This window comes from Phodopus roborovskii, unplaced genomic scaffold (genome assembly GCF_943737965.1).
Source record: "Phodopus roborovskii unplaced genomic scaffold, PHOROB, whole genome shotgun sequence".
NCBI lineage: Eukaryota > Metazoa > Chordata > Mammalia > Rodentia > Cricetidae > Phodopus > Phodopus roborovskii.
Window position 1 is genome coordinate 28,352,694 of NW_026126469.1, and position 19,079 is coordinate 28,371,772.

At 39.9% G+C, this 19,079-nt stretch overlaps 1 protein-coding gene across 1 annotated transcript in view; it reads left to right on the forward strand.

Annotated features, from left to right (window-relative positions):
- Positions 1 to 18,590, forward strand: part of Spice1 (spindle and centriole associated protein 1) — a 36,533-nt gene extending 17,943 nt beyond the window's left edge. The window contains exons 7-17 of the mRNA XM_051191525.1: positions 1,287 to 1,426; positions 1,627 to 1,764; positions 2,088 to 2,353; positions 4,180 to 4,311; positions 7,642 to 7,792; positions 9,031 to 9,255; positions 11,028 to 11,512; positions 13,229 to 13,412; positions 15,633 to 15,735; positions 16,563 to 16,650; positions 17,689 to 18,590. Coding sequence (XP_051047482.1) covers positions 1,287 to 1,426; positions 1,627 to 1,764; positions 2,088 to 2,353; positions 4,180 to 4,311; positions 7,642 to 7,792; positions 9,031 to 9,255; positions 11,028 to 11,512; positions 13,229 to 13,412; positions 15,633 to 15,735; positions 16,563 to 16,650; positions 17,689 to 17,742 — 1,966 coding nt within the window. The 3' untranslated portion in view covers positions 17,743 to 18,590. The remainder of the gene's footprint in view (positions 1 to 1,286; positions 1,427 to 1,626; positions 1,765 to 2,087; positions 2,354 to 4,179; positions 4,312 to 7,641; positions 7,793 to 9,030; positions 9,256 to 11,027; positions 11,513 to 13,228; positions 13,413 to 15,632; positions 15,736 to 16,562; positions 16,651 to 17,688) is intronic.
- Positions 18,591 to 19,079: the final 489 nt, after the last annotated feature.

Genomic DNA, 19,079 nt, shown 5'->3' on the forward strand with positions numbered 1-19,079 from the left:
TCTACTTCCTCTTTAATTTCGTAACAGTTTGATTTATAGTTCACAGATAAACAGCCTGTTCATTTATAACATAATTAGTCAGTAATTTTAAAGAATACATTAACAGTCATTTGGTCATCACTGCAATCAATTTTAGGTTATTTTTATTACTTCAGAAAGAAAACACATTTCCTCCTAGCCCTTTCAGCACTGGATAGCCACTAATACATTTTTTTTGCTCTATAGATTTGCCTGTTTAGACATGTCATATATAGTTCATGCAGTGTGCTGCCTTTTGTGTCTGGTGTCTTTCATGTTGTAGTAACAATGTTTTATCCCTTTTTCTGGCTGAATAGTACTCCATTGAGTAGCTGTACCACATTTTGCACATTCATTCATTATCCGGTAGACAATTGGTTCTGTTTTCTATCTCCCCACTTCATATGTCTCAGTTCAAATGAGAAATAAACTGTCAGCCTTGTCAGTTCTGAGAATGATTGTGGAAGAGGCTGAGGTCTGTCATGAAAGTGCTTTCACCAAGGCCCTAAGCTTGTCTTCTGACTCCTGCCCCATCTCTGGTCCGAAGCATTCACTTCAGTGTGAGCAGACTGTCTGCTCTTGGAGTGGAGAGAAACCACATGCACAGAAGCACACATGCATAATTACTTTAGAGAAAGAAGGAAGGGTGAGACTATATAACAAAACTACAAAGGCAAAAACACTCCTGTGTAAGGGACTGTGGGACACAGAAACTGGAAGGCAGGTGGATTGATTTTGTCCCTAAGATGAGGGGCCTTTTGACCTTCTACCTGTCTGTATCAGCTTTGTTCTGCTGCTAGGGTAAAATACACAGACAAAAGCAGCCTAAGGAAGAAAGAATTCTGGTTTAAAGTTGCAGAGGAAATCCAGTCCCTTACAGCAGGAAGGCATGATGACAGGAGCAGCAGGCCAGCCTGTACCACTGCATGGGCAGTCTGCAAGCAGAAAGTGAGAGGAGGGGGTGAGGTCCAGCTATAAATGCTTCACCCCAAGCTTCACCCCAGGGCCAGACTTCCTCCAACAAGGTCACCTCTCCTAAGGTTCCATAACCTTCCCAAACAGCACCATTGGCTGGGACCAAAGGGTTTCAATGTGTAAGCCTATAGGGTGCATTCTCGTTCAATCACAATATTGTCTTGTCAGCTAACGTTCAATAGAATTGTTTCTTTAGTTGTGAATTGATGGAAACTCTTTCAAACCAAGTACATGAGCAGTTGGACAGTTTAAATGATAGCAGCTATTAATTGTAATTGTCCCACAATTTATAGGTTTCTACACCAACTAAAGGAAGAGAATTCTGAGTTAATCAATCAATTGTGGACTGATATTCAGCAGAAAATAGCTACCCAGTCGCAGAGGACCCCTCCAGGAACTCCATCCTTGGTGTTCTCAGCAGAGGAACAGAAAGGCGAGCTGCTCTTTTGTAGTATTTCCAGTAGCAAGCTTTTTAGGTTTTGTTTGTTCGTTTTGAACACAATCATTTTCAAATGCTACTTAACTTTTGGAGTCTTTATGCATTGACTAAAACCCTGATGAATCTGTTCGTGGGAGTGTTTTAGAGAAAACGTCTCCCCTTGAGATGCTTTCTGCTGTGTTCTTCTTTCTCAGCTGCTCTGAATGCGACCGATGCTGTCAAGAGAATCCAGGCTGGGCTTCAGCCCGAGGAGTCTGCTGAGACTGCGGACTCCAGCTATGTGGTGAAACAAGTGCTCAACTCAAGGAAGCAAAAGCAGCCGTTAAATAAAGGTCCGCATTTTCTCCCTTTACAAAGATGAATTGTTAAACACACATCCTGTTAGAGCTGTATCAGTCACCAAGTAGAACTTTCCCCCTGGTGCTCATCCGCTTGGATGTATTTAAGTATGAGTTTGCTGAGGGAAAGCTAAGAAATCCTTTCTGTAAAGGATAATGTAAACTTTGTTCCAACACTGTAAGTTTTTTAGGTTTTTAATTATAAAGACTGTGGTAACTTCTAACTTTTTGAATGGTGAACAATTAAATGATTTCTTGGTAATTTTGTATTTGTGGTTTTCCTGGCTTTGAAGTAGAATTACTTTTGTCGTTCTCAGTGAAAAAAAAACCAGATATGCGCGCTCCTTCCAAGCAGAAGAAAAACATGTTATCCGCTAGCACAACCTCTGCAGACTTACCGAGTAGCAACACCTCCAGCTTGGATGTCCTCAAACACATGATCCATGAAGTGGAACATGAGATGGAGGAGTATGAGCGGTGGACGGGCCGTGAGGTCAAGGGACTGCAGGGTGGTCAGGGGCTCACAGGCTTCACTCTGTCACTGGTGAGCTCTCTCTGCCGCCTGGTTCGGTACCTTAAGGAGGTAAGAATACAAGGTTATAATACGAGGTTATGTGACTCTTCTCTTCAAGTGTAAATATGTGTGGATTGTTTTCTCCTTGCTTAGTTTATTGCAAATTAAAGTTAAATTTGAATAGTTTTATTTTACTCAGTTTTAGTTTATCTGCAGTAGAATTTATGCTTGTAGTCCCCCTCTGTCATAATTCTGATGTTATTGTAAGCTTTAGAAAAATGTCATCAGTAAGAAAGATGTGTAAATAAAGTATTACTAATAGGGTATTTTGGTTTAGATAGCACTATTAACTGTAGCTTCATTGAGTTGATTTCCTCAGCTGGTTGCTCCCATAACTCATTTCGGAGAGTTGCTTTGCCTATAATACATAAGTTTCATAAAACTGCTCATGATTTCTGTAGATGAGAGTTATCTAAATGGAAGATGTCTTATTATTGTGAAAGTAATTTGTACAATAAAGAATTGTTTGTTTATAAATGATAATTGGTCCTCAGGTGGTATAGAATTAATAGGACATTTAATTTTCTATAAAATCTGCTTAAGGAACTGGGGTAATAATAGCAGTTGCAAAAGTGTTTGCTTTGATAGCATGAGGACTTGAGTTTAATTCCCAAAGCCCTTGTAAGGAAAACCCTGGGTATGGTATTCCAGCACTGGGGATGTGACGATTACCATCCTTCACTTCAATAACCAGCCAGTGTAGCTAGCCTAATTGGTGAACTCTAGGTCAGTGAGAGACACTGTATTTCTGAGAATGGCATTTGACATTTGCATGCATTCACACCCTTATACATATGTATATGTACACATTTAAAATCTACATATAGTTTATTTACTATGAACTTAACCCTGTTGAACAAATATGACAAAAACATTAAGAAACTTTTACTTTAAGCAGTAGATATATCGTTGTAATTTATGTGTCATCTTCATGTGTTTTTCTAAAATTGCCTTGTAATGAAAGCTTTGTTATACTGTCAGGCATGTGAAGGTCTTTTCAGTAGATCCTTATTCTGGGATTATTTCATTCTTTCCATCAGAGTACTGTTCATGTACCTTTTATGATGTGAATGATATTGTAGTTAGTGGATTTCTTTTCCCCTTTTATCTTTATTTGATTTGTTCTTTGACAGTTCCATACACATAATACATGGTATGTGGTACATTCTGATTACTGTCACCCCAATCTTCTCTATCTCCCCCCCCACTCCTGTTATTCTCCCACCTCTCAGCATCGTTTTCTCTTAAGCCTGTAGTCCTGAAAAGTATGTGAGTGCTTAGAAAGCATTTCAGGCTTAGTAACGTGCCTTTTTGCTATTCACTTACTTCCAAAGCTATGACATTTAATAGTAGAAATAGGCAATATTGTTGGTTGTACTTGTTTTAAGGTATATTGAACAATCAACTTTTGATTGGCATTATATCACACATCATGAAAGCCAAAGATGCAGAAGCACTAATTTTCATTCCTACTTGTAACTAACCTGTTTGCTTCCTTGTAGCCTACGATTATGACCAGAGACAATGTCTTTTTAGAGATGGTCGGTGTATTCAAACAGTATTTATGCACAGCCCTTCACTTTCTAAATGAAAAAATGTAGTTTTTTTTTTTCTATATACCATTTATAAAAAGTGTTACATCTTTTTAAAGATGGGACAAGGGCAAAATTAGGTGCATTTTTACTAATTAAATATGCCTTCTAATGAAAGTTTTAAATGTCATCATTGTCATGGTTCATGCTTTTCTGTAATTATCTTTGCTGTCTTTGTAGAAATGAAGATTTCAGGAAGTGGTCCTACTTTTGGGAATTTATTTTTGTTTTTGTGTTTTGTAGAGTGAAATTCAACTGAGGAAAGAAGTAGAGACAAGGCGGCAGCTGGAACAGTCGTTAGGTGATCACCGAGAGCTCATCGATGCTCTGACAGCTGAAATTCTTCTCCTCAGAGAAGAACATAGTACCATGCAGGTATTCATATGCTCTCCCAATGGCTGCATGTTTAGTAGTGGGGCATGTCTATATGTACATAGGGTTCTTAGAGAACAGTACCACACAGGTATTCACATGCTCTCCCAATGGCTTCATGTTTAGTAGTGGAGTATGTCTATATGCTTGCATGTTTCTCCTGGAGCTGTCTCTGGCTTAGCTGACTATTGTCATTTCCTGTCAGGCTCATCAGCAGCAGTGGGTGTTAATGACATTTGTTATGCCAGGGTCCTCTATTTGAAACCCAAGCTGCACATAATGTATAGGATAAGTTTCTAAGAAATATGCCATGGAGTGGAGATAGCAAGGTCTACATTTAAATAGCTACCAATACTGTGTCCATTCATACAAAGTGTGAAGGAGTGTTCTGATAGCCAGTTGTCATTTTAGAGCAGAGGGGAGCCTAGCCTTTAAGCCTTCCTACAGTGACATCAGATGCTACTCATGTTTGTTTTCAGTGACTTCATACTTGATTTGCTGCTTAGCTAATTGCTCTACAAAAAAGGCCTATAATATCTTTTCTAGGAAACTGTGTGCATGCTTCTTTAAGCATGTGTATGTGTTATATGACAATATGTGTTCATGTGTGTGGAGGACAGATTGATGTCAGGGTCAGCCTCAGTGACTCTTTATCTTAGTTTTTGAGGCCGGTTTGTCAGGGAAGGTAGAGATCACCAGTTTGGCTAGATTCTGGCCAGTGAACTCCAAGAATCTTCCTGCCTCTGTGCCCCCAGCATTGGGGTTGTAAGCATGGGCTGCCATACCTGGCATTATACATTGGTGCTAGGGACTTGAACTCAGGTCCTTATGTTTGTGTGGCAAGCACTTTACTGACTGAGTCCCTAGCCCCCTAAGCAGTTTTCCTCTGAATACTTTTGATGCATTTGGATATTGCATCATTGAATTTACTTGCTTATGTTACTTATATGTCAGTCATCATTACAAACTATATGCTGCTTGAGAACATGGAATGCTCTCAATGTCTTTTTGTTGTTGTGGGTAAATAATACTTGCAGATTGCTAGAAGAGCAGTAAGACGCAGAAAAAGTAAGAGCAGAGATCTTGAGGTATAAGTGTAATTGGGGCTTCAGAGTCTCCACAGATGCAGCGTAGAAGAAGTGGAACGAGAGAGCAATCAGAGATAGGATTGGCTATGTGCCTCACACAGGTAAATGAAATGGGGACCCACTGAAGAGAAGTCCTGATACATCTTAAGTCTTAGGAGGTTCACCTGGGCCACTGTACATGCACTGTGCCCTGCTGTGCTAATTACCACACTAAGACTAAGACTTCATCTCACTGTGCTGTGTGTGACTTCAGCAGAGAGTGCAGCTGCCTTATTGGGTAACTTTGTGTCTCTTGACTCAGGTTCTAACAACTGTTAGGATTGTTTAAACAATAAAACACTTAGTAATAAGAGTCATGCATTTATTTTTTTTTTTTTTCGTAAAAGGCTACAATTATTTATCAGTGGGATGTGATGTGTACAACTATCCTAAGCTCAGAGTTATATTGGACATCATTGTCCTTATTTCTTATTCCACAGTGTATTTCTACAAAGTACTTATATTTTAACATAGCTGCTTCGAGAAACCCAGCCATGAGCAGATTTGATGAATTTGGTTGGCTTTCTTGTTATCGTTTGAGAGTGGGCTTCACTATGTAGTATGATGTGGCCTTGACCTTGTGATCTTCCTGTCTCAGCTTCTTGTGTGCTAGAATTGCTGGTGTGTGCTGCCATGCTTGGCTAAGCAGATTTGATATTACTAAAAAGAATATAACGATATCCCATTTTCAAACTCTGAACTGTTGCTTCTTAATAGTTGCATAGACTAATTCTGCAGAGGAATGTCTTTACTGGTGTCTCCTGAGAGTTGAAGCTGTCCTCTGGTGCCCCTGTAAAATCACTGTTGTCTCAGACTGCAATTTGAGGGCAGAAGTAGGAAAGGTAGCAGCCCATTAAAGCAGAGCATTGCATCTAAGAGCTGTCAGATTGATCCAGATGGGGCATAGCAGCCTGGTCTAGAGTGGAAATGGGAAACTGAAGGTTGAGCAAATTCAGAGTGTATTTTGAAGGTTAACCAGTCCCATGGGAAATGGGGTGAAGGAGAGGATGTGAGAGAAAAAAAGCCAAAAGTAATTGAGCAGTTTGGGTTTAGGCATTTAAAAAATGAATCTGCTGCTTATGATGTAGACGGCTTTAAGAGGAGCTGGCTTCATATATACAGAGTCCTAGATGGGAGTACTTCAGACATTACTGAATACATGAGTGTGAAATTTGGGAAGAACATGGCTGGTGATATAAAGTTGTCTCATGTGCTTTATTCATCTACACTATTGATAATATTTCTGATGTCTGGACCACACCTACTTTTATTAGTTGTGTGTGCTTCCAAGCATTTCTGACATGTGACACTAGCTGCTGTCCTTGGTTTCTCTTACTTTGTCTATGTTACAAGGTCTTGACAGTTCATATAACTTCTTTTTCTTTCCTTTTTACCTGCCATTTTCTATGCTTCTAACAACCATATGCCAATATTTACAAAATACCTGCATTTTATGGTTTTAATCAGATTTATTGATTTTATATGACCTATTTACATTTACAGTATGGAAAAGACAAAGGAAAAAAAAAACAAGTCCATCTAGACTTGTGGGCAATAAGTTGATCTTTAATGTAAGAATGGAATTCTAAACATGTCCAGCTATATGGCAGAAAGTAAATCATTGGTGTGATAGTTTATTTATTTTAAATTTTAAAATTATATAATATTAATAGGTATATGCATGTGCATAGACAAATATGAGTATACATAAAATAGTTATTATACATATAAAGATAAAATATAAAATTATAATAATACTACATATAAAATGCTGTGCTTTTCTTTTGTTTATAATATCATCTATATGTTATGTCTTTAAGTTTATCCACTAAATGCCGTGGAATGCTCTATTGAGTTTCCCCTGCCTAATGTATCATTCTATTGTAGTCAGTCAGTAGAGATAATCTATATGAAAAGATTTGTAAATTAAAAGCTCTATTAAAAAAGGTTAGTTGTAATTTTATAGCAGAATATCTAGTAACTAGTAGTTTGTGATGTAATCATTTCATCATCATGATAGCTTTAGAGTATTTATAATTATGAATAACTTTGTTTTAGAATGGGTATTTAAATTAATGATATCTTTCTCTCTTTCTCTGTCTCTCTGTCTCTCTCTCTCTCACACACACACACATATCTCTGTATGGCTTACTCTTTAGATAATGGCTTGATGTCTGTTATGCCAGTGATGTGTGCTTTTCTTTAGGCGAGACTTCAGCAGTACATGGTCACTACGGATGAGCAGCTTATATCACTCACACATGCCATTAAGAACTGTCCTGTAATAAATAACTCCAGACAAGAGAGTCAAGCATCAGAAAGGACAACTATGGGTAGAAGACTTATGGATAATGTAGGTAGGTGGAGTCTTATTATTCCCAGACTGTCATTAATGACCTAATGGCCTTAGAATAGTAATAAGCAAAGAAGCTAGAGCTAATGGATTTGAAGACGTGGCCGACTAAAATATAACTTATATGTAGTCACTGTCCTTTGGTGGGCTTTGCTATTAATATGTCATTAATATAATGTTGGTGAGTTAAGCTTTGCTACTGAGAAACCTGTAGTTAGCAAAGGATGAGAAACCCAGGGGTGTAGTGAGATATTCACCTTGTCTGCACCTGTGGTATAGACCACGCCCATGGGGGGGTGGAGACAGGGCCAGATGTTACCTGGGGAACTAAGTCTGAGGAGGGGGCTCGGAGAGCTCTCTTGCTTGCAGCACGGGGACAAGAGAGCATCAGGAGGCATCCTTGGGACCAGGAACCTGCTGGTGTTCATCTGTCTATGTTGTAAGTTATTTCTCCCTGAATAAACATCTGTCTGGCCTATTTGTTTCTCTTGATCCTTATTAAACATCAATACAGGGGTTATGGTACCTTAAAGGTTCTTGTGAATTCTCATCATTGCCTGTGGGAAAGTCAGAAATGGCCATATAGGTGAAAACTGCTTTGCATCTTATGTCTTAGCTTTACAACCCCATTAGAAAGTATGGAACATACTACACTGTTAATGATGACTTACCAGGTTACCTGGTTTTGCAACACCCCTTGTATATGGAAGTTAGTATATTAAAAAGTTTTGTTCTGGCCTTATTCGTCATGACCATTAGGAAGGCTGAGGGTAGGTGGTGGGATCTGTAAGAGGCTTTCTTTATATAGCTTTGTGGCTTCCTACACAAAACAAGAGCCTGCCGATGAATTACTGGCAAATGAGGATATAGCTGAGAGACTGAGGACTCTGGGACCTTTCATACTACTTAAATGCATTTAAGAATAAATACCTGGGGGCTGGAGAGATGACTTAGCAGTTAAGAGTAATTCTACTCTCACAGAAGACACAGGTTCAGTTCCCAGCACCCCTGTGGTGTCTCATAACCGCCTGTAACTTCAGTTCCAGTGTTCTGAAACCCTCTCCTGTCCTCTGAGCCTTTGAAAGTATATGGTGTACATTCGAACTTGCATAGACACACACATACATACACATAAATAAAACACAAGTAGATAAAAAAGATTTTTAAATAGACTAAATACTTAAAAGGTGCCCATGATTCCTTTTTGTTTCTTTCAAATTAATGTCCTCTTACTGTTCTCAGAGGTCCCTGTTGTAAGCAGTAATGTCTCCATGCCATTGATGTTCAGAGGGGAAGAAGCCATTGAATTTCCACAGGAAGAGTTGCCTGTTAAACTATCACAGGGACCAGCCTCTACAGAGAACTTGAATCTGGCCAATAATTTCCCAACACATATTTTCGAGCCAGCTGTGATGTTAACACCACCCAGGCAGAAGAGCAACTCAGAATTCTCTCCTCTACAGGATGGTAAGCATTGCTCTTCTACATTTCCATGGGAGCAGTGACTTTTCCCTTTACTCATATGGTGTGTGTGTGTGTGTGTGTGTGTGTGTGTGTGTGTGTGTATATAATGTATTGTGTACACATACGCATGCACACACACACACACACACACACCACACACGTGAATTTTAGGGTAATGTCGTCCATGTCGTGTGTATCTGTATCCCTCTTCCTTCTCCCACCATCATTGTGAAATCACTAGATAATTTACTTTTATTCATGGATTCAGTGGCCCATGGTCATCTGGCTTTTTTTTTTGAGCAGTGGTAGAATAAGACATGGCAGAGGAAAACTGCTCATTTCATGACATCTCAGAGACAGAGAATGAGGAAGATCTTGAAAAAAATAACATTCTCCAGAGGCATGCAGCTGTTGGCGTGTGTGTGTGTGCGTGTGCGTGTGCGTGCGCACGCGCGCGCGTACATGTACCATGGCACACAGAGGAAACTTGTAGTGGATTCTTGCCTTCCACCATGTGGGCGTAGGCATGGAATTCAGGTGGTGAGTGCTTTTATCCACTGAGCTGTGTGTCAGTGGTCCTTGAAAAAAATATTTTAATTATTTTTCTTTGTTTATTTTATGTGTGTGTTGGGAGTTTCACTCACCCATGTGTGCCTGTGTGGAGGCCAACAATTGACATTATGTTCCTTTATCTCTCTCCACATTTTTTGTTAATTTTATTGGTTGAGTGAGAGAGAGAAGGTGTGTAGGCATATGGATGCTGTGGCTTGTATGTGGAGGTCAAAGGACAACTTTGGGGAGTTGGTTATCTCCTGTGGAGTCACAGAATGGTACTCCAGCCTGTGTGCAAGTGACTCTTACCTGGAGACAGCTTCCCAGCTCCTTTTTTGAAGATAATTTTCCCATCCCCATTTTGCATGGATTTTTATTTCTTTAAACATTACTAATATTTTCTTGCAGAGCAGTAGAACCTAACTTTTATTATTGGGATTCAAAGTTTCATAGAGCTTTCTGTACTTTGACATGTTTTTGATAAAGGAACTGAAGAGGGTCCAGAGGTTGGAGAAAATGACAAATTCTTGCTACTAGAATTGTACTTTGCTGTTTGTAAGGCAAATAGGGTGTTGTCAGATATGTTCTATGAAGATGGAGACAGTGCTGGGCCGAGAGTCAGTGCTGGCAGCTTGCCCCCTCCCTGGTGTACTGGGTTGAGGGGGTTGGGCTAAGATTCCTTTTCTGGATACCACCTTTCTTATTCTAGCATGTGAGAACTTTTTACTTTAATGCTTTCTAATTATGTAGTTTAATATTTCTTTCTCAGGTGTCTGGGGAGTTATTAATTATGTCTACAATAAGGAAGTATGCTTGAGTTATGATTTGTTTAGATTGGAATTTTATTCCTTATAGTCAATTTCCAATTTTTTTTTTTTTTTTTTAATTCTAGTGCCTCATTCTGTAGCCCTTGGTGGCCTCAAACTCAGGATTATTCCTCCTTATTTGTGAATGCAGTCATGCATTACTATTCCTGGATAGGAGGAGTTATATGTGTTAAAGTGTATTGAGACACACATTTTTCACATGAATGCTAATAGATAGTCTCAGGAATATGAAAGATTTGTACTTGATTGTGTACATTCCATTATGAAAATAACTTAGGCACTCAGAAGCCAAACCTGTCTATTGAAGTACTCCCCTGACTCCCATGACAGAGTAATATGCTGGGTATAGTACCATTTTATTGGATGCTCATGACTGTCTTAAAATTCTGTCTGCAGTATTGAGAAGAACTGTTCAGACCCGTCCTGCTCCCCGAATCCCTCCCACTGTGGAAGTCATAGAGAAAGAACAGACCTGGGAAAAAAAGACCTTGCCCGATGAACCCGACATTCAGAACTCAAGTGAGGAAAACCGCCTCTTCACTCAGAGGTGGAGAGTTTCTCACATGGGAGAAGATCTGGAGAACAAATCCCAGACACAGTTTGTTAACCTGTTGCAGCCCCCTTGCACTTCCCTTCCTCCCCCTCAGCAGTCAAGAACTCCTAATTTCTCAGAAGAGCCCCCAGTACTTGGAGATGGGAAGCAGCGTAGAACAAATGAGGCACTGTTACAAAGGAAGGACATAATGGCGCGGATTGCTGAGCTGACACTGCAGAATTCAGCCATCAAGGCACACCTGAATAATGTTACCGGGTCAGTGGTAGAGCAAGGGGATGGACCTCGGGAGCCAAGCAAACCGGGAAGTGTCTGTGACATGACTGCTGTAAGTGCCAGCGAACACTAAGGACACAGCAGGGGTTAAGGTCGGACACTGATAGACCTTTCACTGCTGTGACAGTTTAAACTGAGGGACTAAAGATTTGTTTGCACTCATGGTTTCAGAGGGCTTACTCCAGGTGGCAGAATCTATTGCTCCGGACTTGAGGTTAGACAGAGTGCCATGGTAGGAGGAACACATGGCAGAGGCTCCTATCTCATAGTGGCCCAGAGGGTCAGAGGACAAGGTACATCTCTTTAAGATGTGTCCCAGGTTAAGATGTGTTCTAGCTAAGGCCTACCTCTTCTTCATCCCCTTAATGCTGCTGTGTAATGGATCTTTGAGTGGCTCAATCCATTCATTAAAGCCCTCAGGAGCCATTCACTTCCCAAAGCCCACCCACCAGCTAGCAAGCAAACCCCAGGTATGTGCATTGGTGGTGTATTTCATATTCAAGCCGTAGTAGGCATCCAAAGAGATTTTGTTTCAGAAGTGACTATAGCTTTGACATGTCTTCCTTACATGATAGGTAAAACAAATCTGTTTGTATTGCACTACAATAAGACAAATTGAAAACAAAACAAAGCGTGTGAATACAGAAAATAGAATTAGGTAAAATGTGTATGAGAGCTAAGGATTAGCCAGAAATGAATAATATGGAATTAGGAGGACATAGAATGCTTGTTGTACAACTAGATTTTAATTAAAAGTAATCTAATGTGGTCTATTAAAAAGTAATTGGCTCTTAAGTCATTAATAACTTTTTAAGGAGTGGGTTTTCCTATAGAAATTATATTTAAAGAATTGGTTAAACTTTAATATGCATATGAACCATCTGAGGACCTTGCTAAAATGTGGTTCCTCAGTAGGTATGGGGTGGGACTTGGGCCTTTCTAATATGTCCCTCACTGATGTTAGGACTGTCAATCTGGTCACATTCTGAGGAGCGTCATTCTTGCATATTATAGAGCAGGATTTTTTTTCCTTCCCTGTGTAACTGTAGTGCCAAGCATGGTGGAAATACAAAATAGATTTTAATCTTTACTGGTTTACTTACCTTTTTTCTAGAAAACAAATGAAAATCCCCCACAATCTAATATGTATTAGTTTCAAAATTGTTTTCTCTCACAAAGGGATGTATTTAGCTAAATGAAATTCTTATGAATGATGAAAGTACATTGCTCTTGGGGGCTTTCACACTAAACTTACTTTATATCCCTGGAGTAGTTTTCTGATTTGTATTGTTTGACTTTACTCTCTGCTATCTTAGCTCCTTTCTAATCACGGATATTCTTAAATCAGATTTCTGAAGCTTTATAAAAGCGGCCTGAAGGGCCTGACACATTGGCAGAAGGATGTTCATAGTCTCTCCCAGATCATTCATGAAGTTTGTTTGAAGACTGAACTTATAAAACATCCTTTTCAGATTCATTAGGCTCACTGGCAGGTGTCTTTCCTCGCGTGAGGCAAGCGGTGAGATGCAGGAAAGCACTGTCCTATTAGACTGTGTGCATGTGGCAGTAGCAGCAGGAGAATTTGTTTATGCCTTCATTTTAGTCCTAATTCTTCAATTAGTGGTTTGCAAGCCATTTTACCCCATCATTCATGTGTGTATATAGCAAGGCTTATAAATACCAAGTTACTGTACTTAGACTAAAAAATCAGAATTGGGCATTCTGTCTTTCTTTTAAGTAATGAATTCATGCCTTTTTTCCCCTGAAGACTTTTCCAGGAGTTCAATCTCCAGCGCCAAGTAGCATGGAGGAACGGATTGCAGAGTTGAACCGACAGAGCATGGAGGCCCGCAGCAAACTGCTGCAGCTGATAGAGCAGCAGAAACTTGTTGGTTTGAACCTTTCCTCTTCACCAGTGTCTCCTGTTCCGTCCCCTCTCAGAGCATGGACCGGTGGGTCACAGGGTCACAACTCAGAAATACTTTCACTCTCTCAGCTCTGAAAGCTCATAGTGAATGAAAAGAACCTCAGCACACACTGTGTTCTAGTGCCCCAGTTCTGTACCAGAGGAAACTGGCTTGGGTCAGAATAAGTGACAGGAATAGTGGGGAAAGCTGTCTCTTGTTCTGTAGCCAGTCTTTGGCATCCAGGGCAACCCCATCCAAGAGAAATACTCAGTACTGTGTATGTCTCACTTAGGATATATGCTGCCACAGGTGTAAGGGACAAATTTAGACTATACGTTTTATCAGCATCAGATTACAAATTATTAGTCTCTTAAAACCAGGAAAGCATTTCCCCTCAATTTATTTTTTTTCCATTATGTTTAAGAGTATGAAAAACTGGAGAGGCCTCTTAAATAATTGAAATGTGACTGAAGAATTTGTTCAGTAGTAGTCCTGTTCAAGGAGTGCTGATTAAACGAAGTAGCTCTAAGCCGGCTGTTAGCCGGAAATGAACTTATGCCCTCAAGGATGGTGCTACATCCGCGGGTGGGGGGTGGGGGGTGGGGGGTGGGGGGTATTGATCGGAGCCCCATCTGAGGCCTGGATTATTAGGGACTGAAAGATTATTAGTGGTGTCCCTGAGATGCTCAAGCCTTCGCGCTTACAGGGATCCACATGTCCTGTGTGGTTGGATGAAGTGGGATACCAAAGGACACCAGGAAGAGTTTTCATTACGTTGGGATTTAGATTTTAAAATTACAAACGAGAGAGCAGATGCTTGGATATTTCTGTTATTTTATCTAATATTCAACACACCCAAAGTAGAACTTTGGTTTTATAGGAACCTCTGTGAGGTATAATAAAAATAAGAATAAACAATATGTCATGAAAAAAACCCCTTTTTTATAGGATAACTGAGTACTTAAAAAATTAATTGGCTTTGTTCTTTGACAATTTCATAGATGTGTGTAATAGTGGAGGTTCATCTCACCCTCCTCTTTTTTCTGTCACACCCATCAGCCCCCTGCCTACAGGTCCCTTTCCCATACACATAAGTTTTGTTATGTGACCTACCAATTTTAAGGGTGGTCTGAATGGCCATGGATATGGTACTGTCCCACAGGGCCTGGGATAGTGTTCATAACTAAAGATAGTGACTCCCCCCCCCCAACATTAGCCAATAGTTCAACAGATGAGTACGGCTGCACAAGCCCCTTCCCACTCCATGACAGAACATTGACAAGCCCACCCTTGTGCAGGCCCAGGGCAGGCAACCTCCTTCCCATCCTCCTGCTATGCATTTATTGCGCCCCCTTCCTGTGATGTTCCTGGGCCTTAGAGGAGGGTGTAACTGTCCTGTTGAGAGCTGAGTGTTCCGCCATCTCGTATTCTCAGCACTGTGACTGGCCAAGAGTCTGGGTTCCCCACTGCCCACTGCAGGGCCAAGCTGCTCTGCATTAGGTGAGAGTGGCATTGCGCTGCGGCTGTAAATACAGGTATCTAGAAGGCGGCTTGACTTAACAATTCAGCCAGACAACAGTAGGAAGCCTTTCTACCCATTGCTTGTGACCTTCCCAGCCATGGGGCTTTCATCAGATTTATAGTTCCAGGCGTGGATTCTCCTATGGCCGAAGCGAAGTCTATTCTCAGTGAAATCTTAGGGTTTCATAAGTAGGCAAACATTTCCTAGTGAAATACTTTATGTCCACCATACTCATAGGGGATCCTGTAAATCCTTCTTAAAATATAGAGATTTCATGGCTATAAGGGGAAATGAAATCCTATTTAATCAAATTGAAAAAAAATCAATTTTTTGGGCTAGCTCTTTTTAGTTTTTTAACTTTTTAAAAATTCTTTGAAAATTCATAAAAGCATGCATCTTAATCAAGTTTACCCCCATTCATCCCTTCCTTCCACCCACCTTCCTGCTCCCCAGTATACCTTGGGGCTCACTGTTTCTCACTTGCTCTGTGTAATAGTACTTGTCAGAAAGTTCTGATGTTCTATGAACTAGCATGCCGCCAAATTGACAAAAACAGCTGCAGTTTCTTGTCTTAACAGTTTATTTTTAATAATAATCTCTTAAGTGTTTCTATGAACCATCATGGAAAAAATATAAAACACCTAAGTTTGTATTGTGTAATTTATGATGATATTGAAATTGGGCAAAATTGTTACTTCCATTAGTGAAAATCAATGAAACTGACATTTATTTTTGTATTTTAGAAGAAGGAAAGCGAACCATCGAGGTGTCTGTCCCAGGAGTGGAGGCTCCAGAGAGTTCGAAAGGCAGTACTGTCTCTCCTGTCAGCGGGAACAGTTCAAGAAGGTAGGGTGACTGTTACTAAAGCAGCAAGAGTGCCTGTGCATTCTCTCTGTGCTCAGCATCTGTTAACTTAAGTTCAGACAGATTCACTCACACAGAGAAAGTAACTGGGGAAGAAGAAGGTGATTAAGCTTAGCCAAGTAGGGTTGCCTGCTCAAAATAGAAGTGGGCTAATCTTTATGTGTTTATGGCTACAGAATCAGGAGATGGAGATGCTGTATTCCAGCGTAGGTACCTTGACTAGTAGCACTTCACGCATCGCAGTCAGGGAACACAAAGCTGATTGGCCTAGGTGAGCCATCTGAGTGGTGAGTGGGTCAGGAAGGGGTTCGTTCCCCAGCTTTTGTGTCCTTGTATTGTACCACATTGTGCCAGTTCTCATCACACCAAGGCTACCCTGAGCACCTTCCCCACTACTGCCCGGCCTTTACCCGAATGATATCTGGAAGTCACTTACAGTTATCTGTCAAAATCCACAGAATGCATCTGTCACACAAAGAGAAGCCCTAAGGAAACTGTACTTCATTTAATAGTGAGTCAGCATTGTGTGGTCAACTATGTGTCCCATCAAGATGTTAGTAATAGGAGAAACTGTGTTAGAGTCGGAGGTGAGGGCACCCGGAACACTGTATTGTCCACTGTGTCTTTAAAGCTAAACTACTCTACGTGGTAAACTACTAGTTTTAGGTTTTTGTTGGTGAAGTGATTTATCTCATTTGGACCTCTCACCAAACCTTTTCAAGCTCTTGCCAGCATTGAGAGCTGTTCCCATAGTTGTTGATGGCTAGTGGTAATACCTCACTCGCTGACTGTTCATTTCTCATGGATAGATCTTCAGGGGCTGCTAGTAATTCTTGTTCTCCACTAAATGCCACCTCCGGAAGTGGGCGATTCACACCTGTTAATCCAAGAACAAAGGTACGTTATAAAATGTCACTATGTAGGGTCACAAGTGTGAGGGTGGAGGGGGACTAACTTCCATTCTTAGATACTATTCTTGTTGTCTTTAACATGGTGTACAATTTTACAAAGAAAAGAAATACTATATTTTTATCTCAGTTTGAAAAAAAAATACATTTATTTTGTCTTTTAGGGTTACTAAGTAATAAGTTAAAATTTGGTAGGATTTCAAGTGTCTTCAAGACTAGGAAGTACTGGCTTCAGGCCTGCTTCCCAGGAGCTGTGGTCTTGATGGCTTATAGGTAGATATGAGGTATTGGTCCTGCTTTTGGTGATGACTGGGTAGAATTTGGGATTGCCAGAGACCTGGGTCTGGTACTTTTATCCCAGTGTACCAGGTCTGATGGTGCCTCTGTTAGACAGGTGATAACACAGAGGGTAAGTGAATGCCTTGGACATTTTCATATGTTCTGGTTTGCTCCAGAACTGTCTGGAAGCTAAACATTCACGGTTTGTTCAGATTTTTCATAGGATGCATTTTTATGTATGTTGATATTACAGAAAAATACAATTTCTGTCTGTGTTTATCATAGAAAATTGTAAGAGTATCTTTAGAATTGTAAAAGTTGTTTTCCAGAGGTAAGCCAGGAACAGATATGGGGAAGTCATTAGGTCATGGACTGGAGACACACAGCCCAAATGAACTAATTGCCTTAGTTAGCTACCCCAGTTGCCTAGAATTAAGTTTGTTCCTTTCTGATTCTTAAATTCTGAAAAGCTTAAAGTTGTCTTTTGATATAGTTTTGGCTCTAATAACTTTCATCATGTTTAAAACTGTACCTATGGTTTGAATAAATGTTGGATTTCTCCCTTTGAAAGGTAGGGTTCTTTCTAGGATACCTGCTAAGCACCTGGGTGAGGTCCTGCCAGGGGAAGTAACATTCTAGTGCCACTTAATACACATGGTGACTTTGTTGAATGTACCTGTTCTAAATGTCTATGAACCTCTCTCTAGTGGGCTCGTGTCTAGCTCCTTTCTGTGTCTCTGTTCAACAGACTGAAAGGCAGAATGAAGAAGGCTGGTTCGCGCTTTCTACCCACATGTCATAGGAGACGTTAAATCAGAGAGTGTCCTCAGTGACTTATTCCCACCTTCTCTTCCCTCTTCGTGGATCCTCTTTTCAAGTTGTGACTTTTTCTTCAGATGAAACCTACAAAGATTTCCTGTATTAATGGAAACAAGGAAAAGAAAATTATTTTAATATTTTACCTTTTCAAATAGGTTTTTCAAAATAGCATCTAACCTGTGAATTCCCTGTGAATAAAACTTTGACTGTAGGAAAATTTAAGTTTTATATTTGATTAACCTTGTTAAACTTTTTAGTAATATATTGTTACCCTTGTCATTGCTGTTGAGGGTTTTATTTTTGTTACTGTTTACTGCTTCTTAAATGTGGATCAACTTTGCAGAAGAACTAAATAGCTTTATGTATGACTTAGAATAAAATTTTTTCTGGCTTTCAGAAACATGTGGTACTTTGTTTTCTGCTATTCATCACTCCAAACTGAATGTATTGGAAAACAAAGTCTGGGGCTGTGGTGTCTACTTATTCAGAAACTTGAGGCAGGAGGTTCTTTAGTAAATAACGAGTTCCACATCAGCCTGAGCTGTGTAGAGAACCCTGTTTCAACAAAAGAACAGGAGATGGGCATAAGAATGTTTATTTTCTTATGCAAGTAAAAGTGGCTATATGTTTAATAAAAATTTTCATGCAGTTTTTAAGTGTGAAATTATCAAAAATTATCATGTACATCTAATAAATAAGGATATCAACCATAATGTTCAAATGTCTAAATGCAGTCTATTAATTTAATGATGTTAGAAAAAGAAATACAAAAATTGTTCACAATTTTCCTTGCCCTAAATCACCCAGAATGGATTTTCTTTCATGAACTGACTGGTTCTCAGTGTTGGCTTCTGTTTCCAGTTTATTTCAGTGATATCTGCCATACTATGAGGGGAATTCCCAACCTCAGTGAGCTGGGGTAAGGGGACAGCTTCTCACTGTAGCTATCCTGAGTCCCCAGACCTCCCCTTCCCTTACTCTGCAGTTGAGAGCCGTGTTCTAGAAATCTCCCTGTGCAGCTTTCTCCTGGGCTTCTAAGTTGTAGCAAAAAGTAAAATTATTTTCTTCTAGTGCTGATGAATTTATTTGAGGTCTGTATTTGTTTTATTTTTTTTTTTTGTGAATTTCTTCTACTTGTTTTGTACATTTTACAACTTGTTACTTAAATCCAGTCTTTGACTGAGGTAAAACCATTTTGGTGCTACCCCTCACTGAAAATTTAAGTCACCTGCTTGCTCTGTAAATGTGGTCTACACCCCCATGTGTGTATGGTGTATGTGTAGGAGTGTTCTTGTGTGTTTGAGCTTGCATGTGTGTACA